Source organism: Pelmatolapia mariae, linkage group LG12 (genome assembly GCF_036321145.2).
Source record: "Pelmatolapia mariae isolate MD_Pm_ZW linkage group LG12, Pm_UMD_F_2, whole genome shotgun sequence".
In the NCBI taxonomy this organism is placed as follows: domain Eukaryota; kingdom Metazoa; phylum Chordata; class Actinopteri; order Cichliformes; family Cichlidae; genus Pelmatolapia; species Pelmatolapia mariae.
Window position 1 is genome coordinate 31,314,024 of NC_086237.1, and position 17,324 is coordinate 31,331,347.

The 17,324-nt window shown below is 40.0% G+C and overlaps 1 protein-coding gene across 3 annotated transcripts; it reads left to right on the forward strand.

Annotated features, from left to right (window-relative positions):
• Positions 1–196: 196 nt before the first annotated feature.
• Positions 197–12,551, forward strand: plat (plasminogen activator, tissue). 3 transcript variants are annotated; one of them, XM_063490424.1, is made up of 15 exons: positions 197–325; positions 5,179–5,266; positions 5,593–5,716; positions 5,926–6,060; positions 6,888–6,998; positions 8,522–8,696; positions 8,893–8,984; positions 9,077–9,251; positions 9,362–9,447; positions 9,545–9,607; positions 9,728–9,932; positions 10,038–10,174; positions 10,841–10,981; positions 11,125–11,273; positions 11,380–12,551. In XM_063490424.1, exons 2-15 carry the CDS (start codon positions 5,204–5,206, stop codon positions 11,545–11,547), a joined length of 1,824 nt encoding a protein of 607 aa, XP_063346494.1. In that variant the 5' UTR covers positions 197–325; positions 5,179–5,203; the 3' UTR covers positions 11,548–12,551. The 3 variants fall into 3 exon arrangements, with proteins under 3 accessions (XP_063346494.1, XP_063346496.1, XP_063346495.1); XM_063490426.1 differs by having other exon boundaries at positions 5,593–5,635; XM_063490425.1 differs by lacking the exon at positions 197–325 and adding an exon at positions 3,237–3,524.
• Positions 12,552–17,324: the final 4,773 nt, after the last annotated feature.

Consider the following 17,324-nt stretch of genomic DNA (forward strand, 5'->3'; position numbering starts at 1 on the left):
ATGGAAACGTGCATAAAAACGGACGTATTTCTGTTGAAAGAAATGACGAATGCAGATTTCCTCATCAAATACCTTAGAATAAAACTTGAAAACTTGTTAACTTGGAATGGTCCCGCCCAGCAGGCTGCATCATCAAGCATCATCCGGGCCGGGGCCGACATCCCTGACGTCAGCCCTCCCCCTTCAAGCACCGGTCGGACCGGAGCACTTCGGTATAAACTTGGAGCGGAGGGACAACCAGCTCAGTCCGAGCGGCAAATACAAGAACAGTCAGACTTACTGCAAAGACACCGAGAAGAGATCCTTTCAGAAGATTTCGTGTCTGGTAAGAGCTTTTTTCCTCCTTTGTATTAAGATGTCACCGCGGTGGAGGTGTACATGCACCAGAGGATTCTCCTGCAACAAACTCAGTTTTACTACATTTCCCTCTCGCTCGTTATTATGAAACAGTAATTATTAAAGGTTATTCAGTTAATTGGATCCGCTTTATATGATGATGATAATAGTGTTGCAGGGATTTTGCGCGGTTCCAACTAAACGTGTCAATTGGAATTAATTATCATGTTTTATAAAAAGTAATCAAAAGGAATTGAACATTTTTTAACTAGTGTGTAGTCTTGTGATAGATATATATTAAGGTGTCTCTTTCAAACTATATAATGCCATAGATTAAAATAATTAGAATAATAGTACAGCACAAACAGCCAAAACTGTACTAACAAGTGTTTCAGCTACTACAGGATGTCGGTTAAGGTGTGACTTTTTTTCTTTGTCTATTTAATGTCATGCATGTTGCAGCACCACTCATACAAGGTTTGGGTAAGCTGTGTGAGAAAAAAGACCCTATCTTTGCAGCCTATGAAGTCATTTATGTGGAACATCTCATACTTTTCTCACCCTGACCTCAGCAGCTCTCTGCATCCTCCTCCACGTGCTAAGTTTGGTGGGAGTCTAAAATCACATACAGCACTTTTCAATTTGCGTAATCAAAACTGACACAAATTGCTGTACAGCTTCTTTAAAACATGGTGATATCATGCTCTGCTGCTGGACTGTGTGTGTATTATCAAGCTGCATTCCACAATGCCTCAGTATGCGTTTCTGTGTACCAGCTTGAGCCAAGCCGAGTGGGGCTAATGAGCTGGATCTGCGTCTGAGCTGGCGCTCTGAGATCGTTCTCCTCCTTAGCATCTGTCAGCGCTGATGTTGTCCATCACACTGATAATCTGTACTGCTGTGTGCTGAGAGAAAGTAGAGTTTGTAACTAGTATCTGCATTCCTGGCAGTGTGGCCAGCTGGATTTTTACCTTACACTTATGTTTGTGAGTCATAGGATCAGCACCTGGGGTCTTACAGCTTTAAGGTAGGAATGCAGGTTAGGCAGAGGACAGTGTGTGCAATACTTTGCTTCTGGATAAAACCCTTCTTATATATCTGTAGTCTTCCTTTCTGACCAAACCTTCATTTACTTCACACAATGGCCTCGAGACTGGATGTAAAATACATCAATGCCTACATGTGTCTCTGCAGACCTCGAGCTGGCGTGACTCAGGAGGAGTCATTCTCTTTCTGCTGACCTCTGGGATTTAATTCCCCAGAACACCCTGCCGTTTTTTTGCCCTTCTTCGTTTTCTTTCTGAGGTCTTCATCCTTGCATCCTGTCCTGCATAGCTGTCTCAGATTCCACTATCTCGCCACTTCTAACATCAGCAACTGCTCCCATAACCTGCATTTTTTCATTTTAGGAGCTTGGGTTTCATTCCGATAAAGATTGCAAAGTGTCATATTGCACACAGAGGGAAGGCAACAATGCTGCTCTCTGTTCTGTGGGAGTTTACGGAGCCAGATCACAGCTGGTTTGTTGAAGCTTGACTGAAATCCCCCGAGTAAAGAATGCATAATACCTTCTAAACGTCTTACTTGCCAACATGACATCACATGCCATGACAGATCCTAACAGTCACTCTACAAACCTCTTACTCAAAAAAAACAATACCTACTGAAAGTATGGTAAAGGTTCAGCAACACCATCAGGTCAGACGTGTTCAACGCTTTAAAGTTCAAAACCTCTTCTGAGAAATACCAGTAAGAAACCAACTGTAAATTTTTACACTGTAAAGGTGTTTTCTCTGCTAATTCCACCACGCGCACCAGTGTGAGCAGTCCTCCCACTCTTCACTACTTTATTAAGTATCAAGTGTGATATTTGTGTAGATGAGAGACGGGAAGAGTGACCACAGAAATGCTCAGAAGTACTCAGTAAATTTGAATTTCACACAGAGGTGTAAACTGTGTTCCTTCACACTCTCTAACTTTAACATTTCAGCTTTGTCTCTAGTAGACAAGCATGTCTGACCCTTTTTAAACTCAGTTCCTACTAATTTTTGCTGAAAATCTGATGTCAAAGACCGTGGACAGCACTTAAGACTGATTCCTTAAAAACACCAAAGTAGCATAAACATAACTGCTCTATGTGCGTGTTTGTGTCTGTTTGCATCTTATCATCTGCTGCATATGTTTGCTGTTTTCACGTGCTGCAACTCATAGCAGCTGTTATGACTCACAGTCTGACTATTGCTACTCTGAAAATGCTTTCATTTCTTCCATTCATAACTGACCTACTAACTGGGGGAACCACACTCTCCACAGAGTGCATACTTGGTTGTACATGTTTCAGCTACTAAAATTCTGGGTGTATCAGACCAGTGTGTTAAACCTCTCAGTGCCAGAAAGCTGTATTGTGTCTCATTTAGAGTTTACTGCTATTTATTGCTTAGGACACTGTTTTAGATCAGCTAGGGTTATAAACTGTTATAAGATCATTGCTACTGGAAAGTGGACCAAAGACTACATAGATATCTGTAATTAGTTGCATTACTGTAATAAGATGCCATATTTTACACTTTTATTATTATGACAACATTTAATTTTTAACAAAAAATTAGCAAACACAAGTCATATCAGATATTTTCCTTTTGAAATAGCCACTTTTCAGTTAAAAGCAGATTAAAATAGGCCAGACAGATAAATGTCTGACTTTGTGTCCATGCTTCTGCAATATTATCCACATAGATGCATTAAAAGTTGTAAAACTGACCATATAAAAACATATAGTTGTATTGTAAGATTACCAAAGGAATGTTGTTTTTTATGGCCCCCAATTGGGCCTCCGCATGAAAGATATACTAGAAAGGGTGGATACACATATGTTAACATCCGATGAGTGTTTTTCGGCGAGTGTTTTCGTGCTTGCGTGTGTTGATATGTACGCCCGTTTCCTAAATACATGGGGCCTGTGCTGGTTGTGTTATAGCAGGAAACACATGTTTTAAGCTGACAGGGCCAGAGAGAGAAAGAGGGGCGACTGCACCGAGCTGAACAGCTGCACAAAGGAAACAAAAAAGAAAGTAGTGTTTTGTTGTCTCCCTGCCAATGAGGTTCCACTGGGGGGTTACAGCACAGGACAACAGGGTTTTTATTTGTCAGAGTCAAGAACAGCCTCCAAGAGACCTGCGCTCTTAATGGTGAGTGTGTGAATTTGTGTTTTCATAGTCAAACTCTGAGAGGGAGTCTTTGTTCAAAGGACAATGAGGAGAATGAACACTAAATCTTTGTGTGTGGGAGTGTTGATTAGCTCCACGTTCCTGAGCACTTTGTGCGTGTATATGTGTGTGTGTGTGTGTGTGTGTGTGTGTGTGGGTGTGTGGGTGTTTCATATATACTGATATATGAAAACACAATGCAGTTTTCTATTAGCTCAGTCAACCGCAGAAGGTGATTCAGTGAAGAACAAGCCAAAAGAGAAGAGAGGGCAAAATGTATGCAGATGTGTCTGGGTCTTTGCATGCTTGTTCATGTCAGAGATTTTTTGGACTATTTTAAAACCACTTGGAAATTCTTTATATGGATATATTTTAACTTTTCAGGTCAATTGTGTCCAGTGTTGTCCTTTTTTCTTTCTTTCTACTCCTGCTTCTACTCACCCCTCCTTCTTCTGTGACTCATGTTTACTCACACTTGATTGAGGAGCTACAGATGCTCCTCTCTACCACTTTTCTGCATAATTAGACTCTTCTATAACAGAAATGGAGCAAGTGGGATATCAAACAAAAAAAAGGAAATATAAATTTAGTTACTTTTTCTCGGTCTTTTGTTTTTTCCTTGAACTTCCCTTTGAAGTTCTGAGTCACTTTGTCCTCACACAGCTGCTGCTTTGCTCTGGTAGAGCAGGAAAGCTCTCAGGATGGTTCAGAAACTGTTTTTCTAGTGTGCTGCGTTTCATCTCTCGAGGGCTGTCTGGACTGTGTTGTTTGATGTGGCGATCACGCTTTCATTTTTAAAAAAAAGTTTTTATAGAGAATTTATCTGTGTCCTGTTTATTCCCAATGGGAAAGAAGTAGATTAAATGATAGATAGTGATAATAGAGTCTTTTGTGGTATATAAATTTTTAAATAAATAGGATGATATGGCCTCATAGGAACGTAAATATAAGGGAACTGAATATAGGTCAGCATTGAGTTTATTCACTTTCCTATGAGACAGCTCTGCAAATGCTGCTAAAACTTCCTCTCTGAGTCAAGAAGTCAGCTCAGCTTCAAGAAACAAGGAATGACCCCCAGGTTCCCACAGCTACCCCACCTCCCTCCACCCTTTCCTCTCAGAAACAGGCTTAGGGATGGAGGAAGGAACTACAGTACAGCTGGGAGAAGGTGACCAGTGTTCATCATTTTCCTGTGATTGTTGGCTTAGTATTGGTGACAAATTAAGGAGAAAAGCTTAGATTAACATGAACATGACCTCACTTTCAAGTCAGTCACCTGACTGAATGTCGAATATTTGAAGTGATCTGAATTGTTCCGGTTTTTGCACAGCTGCAAGTGTTTTCACTGTGTGTACGTAGTGACAATGACAGCGATGGTTAATGTCTCGATATGCAAAGAACACATTAACTTTGAGAGAAAGTGGAAAAATAAGGAGTCGGTTTTGTCTTTATTTATGACCTATTTCACAGTTTTAGGAAATGAATATTCATAATTTTTATATTTCTCATAAACCTTTGTAAACACAGTCATGTAGCTGCTAATGTATGCTATATTTTGTCTGTGTTTTATTCCCTGATCCATCCATATGTCCATATAAAACTGCTTCTAATATGTGCATGTGTTTTCTGACTCCAGCAAACAGAAGACCTCTGGAAAAACCATGACCAGGTCACTGGAACTAATAGTGCTCCTCTCTGCTCTCTGCTGCTGCCTAGCGGACAATGTAAGTACTACAGGACAGTACCATAAGCTGTCTTCAACCTACTGAAAATCCTGCATACTTTACAAGGGCTTATCTCAATACAGTCCAATTCCTGTGGTTTATTATCCACTTGAGCAAACATTTAGCCTGTTTAATGTGTTTGAATTTGTGTTTTTGCTGTATGACAGTGTGCCACTGACAAGCGATAGCATTCATCAGCGTTTTTTTTTTTTAAATTGTCTAATTTAAAGTTCATACGCTGACTGTTGCTTGAGCTGGAGGCTGAAGCCGTTCATCCAGTTCCCATGCATGTCTGCTCCATGTTTTACTGGTCCGTTCTATTGCAGGTGGAGCTTCTCCGCACTAAGAGAGGGACTCGTTTTTACAGAGGTGAGCCTTACAGGCAGCCAGCCAGAGGGACGCTTTTGATTATTCATGTCCAGAAGTCTTCACCTTCCACTGACACCTCCTGTGAGCCTCATTGCACTTTTGTTCATCTCCTCTAATAACACCAACTTCTTCTTCATAATCATCAGTCTTTTCATTTTTTGCTGTCAGCCACGTGTTTGTGTTCAACCCTCCTGTGTTTTTATGTTTCTAACAATATGACAGTTATGTTTTTCTGTGTGTTTTGTATCATTTTATTGGCTGTATACTTATGTTTGTGTGTGTGTTTTCAGTACTTTGCATGGATAGTGAGACGTCTGCTGTGCGTAGTTTTGGGGACACTTGGCTACGATGGAAGGGACAGCGTGTGGAGTATTGCCGTTGTGATTTAGGAGGACGAGCGCGTTGTCATATTGTGCCCGTAATCAGTGAGTGTGACATGGATGCACATACACACAAACACAAGGAGACTGTCTGACTGACTTTCCTAATTACTTTTTTGTTTCCATTGAGCAGAATTTAAATTTACTATTTGTTCATCTGTCTGTCAGTCTTCTTTCCTGCCCTCACTGCCCTCTGCCTTCTATTATAACTTCAGTTCACCTCTAACGGGCTGTTATAACCTCAAATGATTATTTTTTGTTGGCTTGCCTCGGTTATGTGTCCAAATCCCTGTTATTTCAGTGCATCCAAACGAAGAGCTGCTGGGTTTTCTGTGTTTTTGAGTGGGCGTAGTTTAGTCTGAGATTATTTGAACTAGATTCTCCAGACATGCCCTCGTGCGTACTTTCACCCCCACTGACGAATTCTGTGAAGGCTGATTACCCCTCCCTCAGTCAAATTACAACCACATTTTCAGTCTGCCAAACTACAACATCTGTGAGCTCATACCACTGGGAGTGACAGCAGAGCTGTTATTCTAAGCGTCGGCCTTTAGGAAATGTTGAAATAATAAATGAAAACGAGGACTGCAGATGGCATGAAACCACTTGTGCTCTACAGAGAAATCCTTGACCTGACATAAAAACGTTCAAAAAGAAACTATGATGTTATTTACTACAAGTAACAAGAAAGTCCGGGTGAACCATGCACAAAGACTTTTGCATGATCCTCAGTGTTTCACTGTAGCATATGACACACAAGCCTCAAACCCAATCTGTACAGTGGTCATGGCCCATCCATCATATACCAACTATTTAAACTGTTAGTGGATGACGTGTGGCTGACTAAACGGCTCTCTGTCTGCCTCTTCCAGACTGCTACGTGTCTCAGTGTTATAATGGAGGAACCTGCAAGGAAGCCGTGTACACTTCAGACTACATCTGCCAGTGTCCTCGAGGCTTCACTGGGGCTCAGTGTGAGATCAGTGAGTATTCAAGAAACACCTCAATCTATGCCGTGGTTTTTCAGCTAGCGAACGACCAGAGATATAAAAATAACAATTAATATAATTTCATTATGTTTTCATTTCAATTTCAAAAGTGCCAAAAATCTTATTCTTTCTAATTAACAATCCCAAACCACAAATATTCAGTTTACAGTTACAGAACAGAAAAAAAAGCAACAATGAAAAAGCTGTAAAAGAAGAGTTCACTCCAGGTTTTCAACATAAAACTCGCCAGTAATCCTTTTTTGGTCACCTAGGTGACTCAAATGATAGGTAAATAAAAAAAGGAAAGAAATCCACAAACTTTGTTGTGAAAAGTTTATAGTAATAACTAATTTTGTTTTACTGAATTTTGTTGCCAAACCAAAGAAGCTGCAACACAGCTCAACCAAGGGTGGTTGCACTCAGTATTTCCTTCCTTATTACTATTCTGTCACAAGAATACACCTTTTATCATGGGTAGATGGACACTACCGATGGTTTATATGATCGGTGTTTATAGGTTGGCTTTAAATTCAGGTGTTTTCTACCTCCTCCAGTATTAACATCAGTATAAAAACTGTGCACCAGGAGCTTCATGGCATGGGTTTCCATGGCCCAGCAGCTCCTGTAGGTGTAATGTGTAGTTCTTACATGAAATTTGTAGATGTTCATGAGCAACAAAGTCACGATTTCTGGAAAGAGACATTGACGTTTTCAGATGATTTTTTGTTTACAGTTATGAGGCCTATAAGGCGAGTGTCACTTATTTTTAGGACAAGGCAACATTTCAATAACCAGAGTATCCAATACTGGACAGGTCACACCTAAACAACCTAAAACAGACAAATAGCACTACAGGCTGAAGGAAAACACATACGATTGATTTGAACTGTGCTTTTAAAGCAGCAGTGACTTCGGGTGTGTCCATAAACTGGTGGCCTGATTAAAGCTTGTTAGTAACTCTTGATAAGATCACAGTCTGACTGTGTGACTCATACTGCTGGTGTCATGGGCCTGTGGTTTGGAGGGAAGACATAAGGATCATAAAGGATGGAAAGACATTCTGGGATATGAATGTTTTTGTTTCTGTGGCCCACTTTTAATCACTTGAAGGACACTCCACCCTCTCAGTGGAGTAATTATCTGAACTTCAGCGGTCACAGGCAAATGATTTTAGCAAAAAAAAACTAAGAGTTAATATGGCCAGGCTATAAATCTGATGCATTTACAATCATCATAGGTTATGTTTGGTCACTGTTTTAAAACCACTAATTGGAAAACGGCAATATAAATGCTATTAGGGCACAAATTTAAAGCCTTATGTAAGAAATAACAATGTTTTCATAATTTATCCAAAAGCTTTTTAATAGTCTAAAGCTTTTCCAAATCTAAAAAAAACCCTGAAAAAAACAAGAACAAGACATATTATGTCGGAACAAATTACTCAGACCAGTTATTACGTTAATATCAGTCTCATATATAAATTAGCGACTACCACTGTCTGTTTCTCTTTCCAACAGACACCAATGAGAAGTGTGTTGTGGGGCAGGGTGATGGGTACCGTGGCACCGCGAGTGTCAGCCAATCAGGAGCAGAGTGCATCAACTGGAACTCAACGTCTCTGAGAGGAAGGAGGTTCACAGCTCGAAAAACAGACGCCATCAGCCTTGGACTGGGCAATCACAACTTCTGCAGGTACCTGTGCTGGAGCGTCTGCGTGAATATTTCATTTGCTATCTATAAAAAATAACAAGACTGGGATTGTTCGTCTTGAAAGATGGTGGCCTGGTGTTAACAAATACTAGAGTAGACTTGTAAACATAATATCCGAGTCTTTTACGGAAGCTATGAAGATGTTCCCTTATTGTCTTTGTGTTTCTCCTTATGTCAGGAACCCTGACGGTGACAGCTCTCCCTGGTGTTACGTCTATAAAGGCACACAGATTGAATGGGACTTCTGTTCTTTGCCCAGATGTTCAGAAGGTATAGATATACAAAATCCTGACATGTAGAAAGATCAAATACCATTAAATGTGGGCTTACATACATCTGTCCATATGTGCTCTTTGGAGCAGATAAGCACAGAGAATGTGCGCTCGGCTCTGGCCAGCAATACCGAGGCACAGCATCTGTCACCAAGAGCGGCTCTCGCTGCCTCCCGTGGGACTCTCCTGCTGTCAAGCGCAAGATGTACAATGCTTGGAGAACGGACGCATTGGAGCTGGGACTTGGCAGCCACAGTTTTTGCAGGTACACAGGCCAGCACCTATTTTAACTTATTGGTTAAAACTTCCTTATAGCTGCAGTACATTTGATTTTCTCCTTTTAAATAAAAAAAAATCTCTTTTTTTATTCAACAGGAATCCAGACAATGATGCAGGTCCATGGTGTTACACCTACAAAAATATGATTCTGACCTGGGAGCTGTGCGACGTACCAAAATGCTGTGAGTTCCTTTACATCAATGAGTTCATTTGGCAGCAATAGTAAAGACAGAAGTTAAATATTGAGACTGAGGATAACCATAGTTTTCCTTTCTTCAGCGAGACGTCCGCCTATGCCCACTCTTGACCCGCGTGCTCCCACCACTAATAACAATAACAGAGGTAGGACATCTTCACAGCCAGTGAAAACACCTCAGACATAACCGAAAGTCCCCCTCCTTCTGGGTGTCGATTAATCCTACTGTTGTTCAACCATCATTCTGCAACCTGTCTCTTCTGTAGGAACATGTGGCAAGCGTTTAGACAACACTTTATCCCAACCATCGTTCCGCATGTTTGGAGGCAGAGCGAGTGAAATCACGGAGCAGCCGTGGCAGGCGGCCATTAATTTTTACCAACCCCGTCACAAAAAGCACTTTCATCTATGCGGAGGAATCCTCATTGACTCCTGCTGGCTCCTGTCTGCTGCACACTGCTTTGAAGAAAGGTAGCACTGACTTCCAGCTTTCACACATGCACACGCACATACACTAAACACTAGTTGAACATGTTTGCCATATAGCAAACAAACGAGTGCGCTCTGTCTTTTCAGAAACGATGTAAATAAACTGCAAGTAATTTTGGGGAGAACGTTTCGGAAACAGAACTCCAGCAGCGAGCAGATTTTCAGCGTCGAGAAACTTTGGATCCACGAGAAATATGACAAGGAAACATACGACAATGACATTGGTGAGTGAACATTTCATTGTAACAGAAACAATAATCCAATCGTTTTTAACTTTGTTTTGCACTTTTCATTTATTAATATAAAAGTTTCAAAATAAACTTTTAAACACAGCAGTGTAAACCTATAGCCCAAATTAGGTTTTCAATTCAGTGCATAAACTTAAGATTAATTTCATAGTCGGTACAAAGAAAGGTATCGCTTGTACCTTAATCCAGAGACACAAATACACAATTGAACTTTTGGTCATGTCTTTGAGCTTTTGGCTTTGTATGATTTGGTCTTAGCCACAGCAGCCGCACCCGACTGTATTTCAAACTTTCTGCAAGAAGGTAGGGTGAAAGGGGCCAAAAATGTCTAATTTTAAGAGCATGACCTGAAAAGATGCACCAAGGTCCTCTTTAAAAGCACACAATCATTGCCAGACTAAAAAAAGAGCTCTTAGTCAAACTGTTTGTGTGGAGAATTGAGGCTACTTTAGTCATACTTCAATGTTAATAATGAAAACAGAATGAGACGCTTTAGTGAACTTGTTTTCCTCCAGCAGTAATGATATGGAAGTTTAAGTGGGCAGCAGAGGCTTGTTAAAACTTTAACTCAACTCTCAGTCTTCATCCCACATTTTCCCAGTGCATTGCCTTGACTTTCCTTTGGTCACTTTCCACTTGCAGCTATTTTGAAGCTTAAGACGGATGTTGGCATCTGTGCTGTAAACTCTCCAGAGGTTCTTCCGGCGTGTCTGCCCGAACGTGGGCTGTTGCTGCCCGACTGGACTGAGTGTGAGATCTCAGGCTATGGAAAAGACGCAGAATGTAAGAAAACTAAATCATAGCCTTTTTTCATTTTTTATGGCTACTACTGTACTTATCGCACAGACAAGTTGGTGTCATTTAAAGTATCTGAGCAGCAGGGGACAGTATAGGCAATCTAAACTAATGCAACACTCTCTTCACAGTTTCTCCAGAGTATTCTGAGCGTGTTAAGAGAGGTTATGTTCGCCTGTGGCCCAAAGAGCGCTGCGTCCCAGGGGTGCTGTCTGGACGCACAGTTACCTCAAACATGCTGTGTGCAGGTGACACCCGAGGCCTGGATGACGCCTGCAAGGTGAGAACACCCACACTTATCCTCACAGTTAAATCATGCTCATAACATTATAACTCTTATTTTCTTTACACTTTCCCTTAAATTTGCTTCTTGGATTCAATTACAGGGAGACTCTGGTGGCCCGCTTGTCTGCAGATACAATGACAGGATGACTCTGATGGGTGTGATCAGCTGGGGCGATGGGTGTGGGCAGAGAGATAAACCTGGAGTCTACACCCGTGTCACCAATTACATTGACTGGATTAACAACATAGTTAAAGCAAACCCAGTTTAAATCAAAGGAAGATGCAAATGAGATGCTGGAGACTAAACGCAGAGGGTGGAACAGATATGTTTATCATTAAGTTGATAGACTGAGACACCCACTGGACTGTTGAGGGCTGGCTCTAGATCCCACCAGACAGAAAGCTTTAAGTGATAATGGCCATTTCTACAGAGACACACACAAAAGACCTCAATCAGGAGTTTTTGTGCTCCCAGGTTTTATGTTCGTTACAGTCTTCAGTGTGAAAGTGAAAAGATGAACTGAAAACACATTTTTTACCTTCTTTCTGGGAGGTTTTAAAGCTGATTTCCCCCCCTGAGCACTGGCAGTTAACCTATCTAGATAAATAGGAAAAAAATATGGATATCCCTCTGCTTTTTGTGGTTGACTTTATGCTGGTTTATACAAAAATGACACAGTGGTGCACTTAAGATCAAAAGCACTTTTAATCCTCACTCAAAGCAGGCCTTTACTTTGCAGAATACAGTAAAACACATGGGGATGTTTCTCCTTCTCCACAGGGCATTTTAAAGTCCTTTGTCAGGAGGACTTGTCTTATAGCTGAGAGCTACATTTACTTAATTAGTTTAATGCAAAATGTTCTGCATTTGCTCACAAAAGGGCCTTCATCCAAACCACAATCTGCTGGTTCAGATTCTGCTTGTTTTTGCAGATTTTAATAGTTTGGCACTCTGCTGTGTTGCGCTGTAGATTTGAACTACTCCCTCATTCAGGAAACCTGTGTCTTAGGAAGAGTCCTCCTTCAGCTGCACCTGGGCTGAGCCCATACTTGTATGTAACATGTATATTATATATTGTATTCTGCTTATTGACTGCAAAACTCAAATCTGTAAGAAACTCATGTCTTTTGTGAGAATCTGGATTTTAGAAGTTTTGTATTAAGTTAATGTTCATGTTTGTTTTATATTATTTTGTAGAAATCAAATATGTTACTTATCCCTGTATTGCCACTTGATAATTTATTGTTGCTTGATAATTGTTATTGTCTTTCTACCATATTCAGTTGTTATTGAATATGGTATTACATATTCAGTAATACCATTGTCAATAAATAACATTTGAAATAGATCATTTTAAGCTCATCTTTTTCTTTCTGTTGGAGGAAATTAAGTATGTTCAATCTAATTTATAGATAACGACAGCCACCCTAATAGGTACACCTGTTCAACGGCTACAAATATCGATCTGGCCAATCACAGGACAGCAGCTCAGTGCATTTAGGCATGTAGACCTGATCAAAACTATTAGCTGAACTTCAAAACAAGCATTAGGATGGGTGATTTAAGAGACTTTGAACTTGACATAGTTGTTGGTGACTGACCAACTGGTCTGAGTATTTCATAAACTGCTGAGAGAATGGTCCACAAAGGAGAAACTCAGTGAGTGGCAGTCCTCCCAACATAAACACCTTGTTAACAGAGATCAAAGGCTAGAGTGCAGAAATAACTTAAAAAACAATTGTTACAACCAAGGTATGCAGAAGAGCATGTCTGAAAGTATAACGTGGAGCCTTAACGCAGGAATGTTACAGCAGGACTGGATACCTCTCCTGTCAACTAGGAAGTAGAAACAGGCTCATTAAACTGGGACAGTAGAAGCCTGGAAAAATGTGGCTGGTCTGCTGAGTTTCAACTACATTCAGATAGCTGGGTCAGAATTTGGCACAAACAGCATGAAAGCATGGATCCATCCTGCGTTGTATCAACGTTTCAGGCTGCTGCTGTTTCTTTGGCACACTTTGTGTTCTTTAGTACCATTTGAGAATTTTTTAAACACCACAGCCCACCTGAGTATTGTTGCTGACCATGTCCATTCCCTTATGACCATAGTTTACCAATCCCAGCTGGTTGCTGCATTTATCAGGATACACACCATGTCATGAAGCTCAGACTGGTTTCTTGAGCATGACCATGAGCTCACTGTACTTGAATGCCCTCCACAGTAACCAGATGTCAATCCATTAGAACACTTTTGGGATGCTGTCAAAAGGAAGCTTCACATCATGGATGTGCAACCGACAAATCTGCAGCAACTGTGTGTTTCTGTCTCGTAAACATGGACCAAAATCTCTAAGGAACATTTCCAGCACCTTGTTGAATCTATGACACAAGAATTGAATCATTTCAGAAGGCAAAAGAGGATCTTAGTAGTAGCAAAGTGCACCTAATAAAGAGTTGAGATAATTTATGTCTCTAACATTGCCTGTTTCTAAATCACATCCTCTTTAAAATGTTTTTTTTTTTCAACCCTACCAATCAATTATTTATCAGTCAGAAAGGTTCATAGTCAAAATTCAAACATATATTGGAAGATGGAAATTCAAGTATTCCTAATGAAATAATGATATCTGACAATAATAAAATGATAAAATGATGGAAAAAGTAACAAAACTGGTTGAAAGATCCATTTAAACTGTCAAAACTGGGAACAATTTTATTATGTTAGAGCAGCAAATGTAATGTTTTACTCTTACAAGGTATAGTTTACTTTTACCAATGTAAAGGTTTTTGTATTTTAATAATCCAGTGTATTACTACACACCAAATGTGAGTGATGATTCATCAAAACATACCGAAGCATTATTTAAACCGTCACTTTCTTAGTTAAAAAAAAAAAACAAACAGTTTTTTTTAAATAATAGTACTAGAAGAAATGACACCTTCACTAAAGTTATGATGCCAGCATTTTGTCTCCTGGAGGTTCAATAAAGTAAATTATCTTCAGCATCACATGCTAAACGAGGTCCTATAATTTAGTTAGGAGTAATAGCTTCATTAAATACATATATACCGTGTTAATATTTTATTTTTACAGCATACAAAGAGAATGTCCTTTGCTGCCTGCAACAAATCAGCAATTTCAGTTGGTTATATGACTGTTAGGTAGGGAAATTTGGAGCCATGTTCAAGCTGTGCAGCAGGTCAGTTAAAGGCAGACATTTGAGCAGCAGGTGAGGCTGTCTCTCTTACTGTTACAGGTAGGAAATGCAAATGAGACCAGCTAGAGCTGATTCACACGGTCTCTGGCTCACACGCTTTTAATCTATAAAGCATTTGCATCCAAGGACCGAAACAAAGACATATCCTCATGACTTGAGCTGTGAGACGCGTCCCCAAGTCGTGAAAATGGTAAAGTACTGTTTAATTAAGTTTGTCATATTTTGGTTTATGGTCTGATAACTTTGGGTGGAGTGAGAAGGAAGCGAGCAGGTGTTGTCGAGGCCCACTGTAAAACTTCCATGTAGTTATTTTTATCTCACCTTTATTTCTTCTTTGGAGTTCGGAGTGTGGGAAAGATACGACGGCAGAGATAATTTTAAAGATGTGATTGTATGAGAGTTTAAAGGGTAAACAATGAAAATATCCCAGAAAACTAGCGTTTAGAGACAAGTTGAAGGTAAACTTTTACCTGCAGGCATCTGTAACGACCAAATAAATGTCCTCTGGCAAATCAAACAAGTTTGTGTGTTGCTTGATGGTTTCCTGAAGTTATTAGATTTTGTTGGATCAAACACTGAATCACAGTTGGGTTTGGTGCTATTTTTAATTTGCGCTTCAGTTTCACTTCCTGGTTTGAGAGAAATTAAACGACTGTTGTTGTGATCTTTTTGTACAGCTTAGTGGAGATGTTCCCAACTCTCTCTGAGGTTCTTGTAGAGACACCGACTGACGTTTGAACTGAAATCTTTGCACGTTTAACTCTTTTATGTCTCAACATAAAATCTGCTCATACTGTATAAATGACATAGAGCTACAGAAGTATTTTGGCAACACAAAAAGTCTCTTTGCATATGTGATTCAACAGGGTTCAAGTTCCTCTTACTTTTAGCAAACAGTTCTTGCAGGTACATTCTTCCGTACGTTAACAAACATTAAACACAAACAAAGGCGAGCTCCAGCTTTTGATGGGTGACTGCAATATAACTAGTGCAGAAAAGGCAGAACATAATCTTTCCACCTTAAACAAATGTTCGAAGATAAATTTCACGGCAGCTGTTTGTGAAGATAGTTTCTGAGAAAACTATTTTTTAATTCCTATCAAATATAATTGCTTGTGATAACAGATGAATAGTGTATTATTTGAATAATGCGTGTCTAGCCCTTGTTTGCATCAGATTTCGCTCCACAGCTGCGCGACTTTTTCCTCTTTCCTCCTGTTTACTCCCACAGACTCTGACACCACTTTTTTCAAATGCTCTGCTTTTTATAGAATGTCTCATCTACAGGTAGCGTTTTAACACTGCTCTTATTTTAAGACAAATCTTAGCATTGTCACTGTAACCTAACTCAGCCTTAAAATGTAGACATGCTTGGGATTAGAGAGAATGTCGTGAATAGCTGACTAGTGATGTACTTCTCCTTTTTTATCACCTTTCCCCTGCTCCTCATTTATCAGGACTGAAACACCTGGTTTCTGACGTGTTGTGTGTACAGACAGAAAGTGATCTCTCCCTGCCTGTTTATCATCATTTACATTACATCAGCACTTCCTCTACAGCTGCCCCATGCACTGGGACGAACTCAACTTCCTGATATTACTTTTGTAGTGAATTCCACCGTCTTCTGTAACCTCAGCTGTAAACAGCTAGAACATAAACTTGAATTTCACAAATATTTTTAGTACCCTTTTGTTTCAAAGCTTATTTTGAATAAGATGTAGCAGCAATCAAAAGCCAGACAGATCATTCATGAGGATACAGTTGGGAAAAGTTGACATACCCTCATCATGGGCATGAATGTCATGGTAATTTTAGCCTTTTAATGATTTCTTTGAACTGCTCTTTTTTTCAGGTGGGAATGATTTTATAACATACACAGTTAATGACTTTAAAAAAGAAGAATTGGATGCAAAAAGTCCAATTTATTCTAATGCACACAGGGTCAAAAGTATAAAAATATTGATAGACCCCGCTGGTATTTGGTTAAATGTTCCAAAGCAAGCTGGACGCCAACCAGACACTTTTGTTAACTATCACCAAGCATAGTCTGTCTGGAAGGTTGACCACTCCTCTCGGCAGAATTGGTAGAGTCTACCTAAACTAGCTGGCTTCCTGGCACAGACCTGGCTTTTAAGTGTTGCTCACAAATTTTCAGTTGGGTTGCGATCAGAAGGTCAATGTTAGCCCGCTTTATCAAGTCCAAAACCAGTTTTGTTGTGTTTTGAGGATCATTGCCCTGCTGGAACACCCAACTTAACCAAGTTTTAACTGTCTGCTGTTTGATTTGGAGTGAAGTTGAAGAATTCATTCTTTATTATTCCAACCACGGTCAGCAAAATGGCCCCAGAGCACAAAGTGTGTGACAGGTGGTACAGTGTCCTTAGTTTTGAAAGCCTCACCTTTATTCCTCCAAATGTCTTTCCTAATATTGTGGCCAAATTGCTAAATCTTTGTCTCATGTGACCAAAAAAAATGATTTTGCTTGTCCATGTGGGGAGCTGTAAATGTGAGTTGAATTTGAAATGGTTGATTTTGCAGCAGGGTTTTTTTTTTTTCGTCAGCACCCGCTCTGTTCACGGCAATTTGAAACTCACTTCAAACCCAAATCATCACACTTGCAGCAGTTAGTTGTTTGAGCTGATGTGCTGTGTTTGGTTTCCCAAATGTGGCACTGTGCATCATAGGATCGCCACTTTGGTCTTGTTGGTCCATTATTTCACAATGTCCTTTGGAAGAAAGAAGAAAGAAAGGCTTTTCCCTGGCAACTCCTCAGAATGAGCCGTGTGTGTTCAGTTTTGGGTTTTGTTGTTTGTTTGTTTTTTTTAAT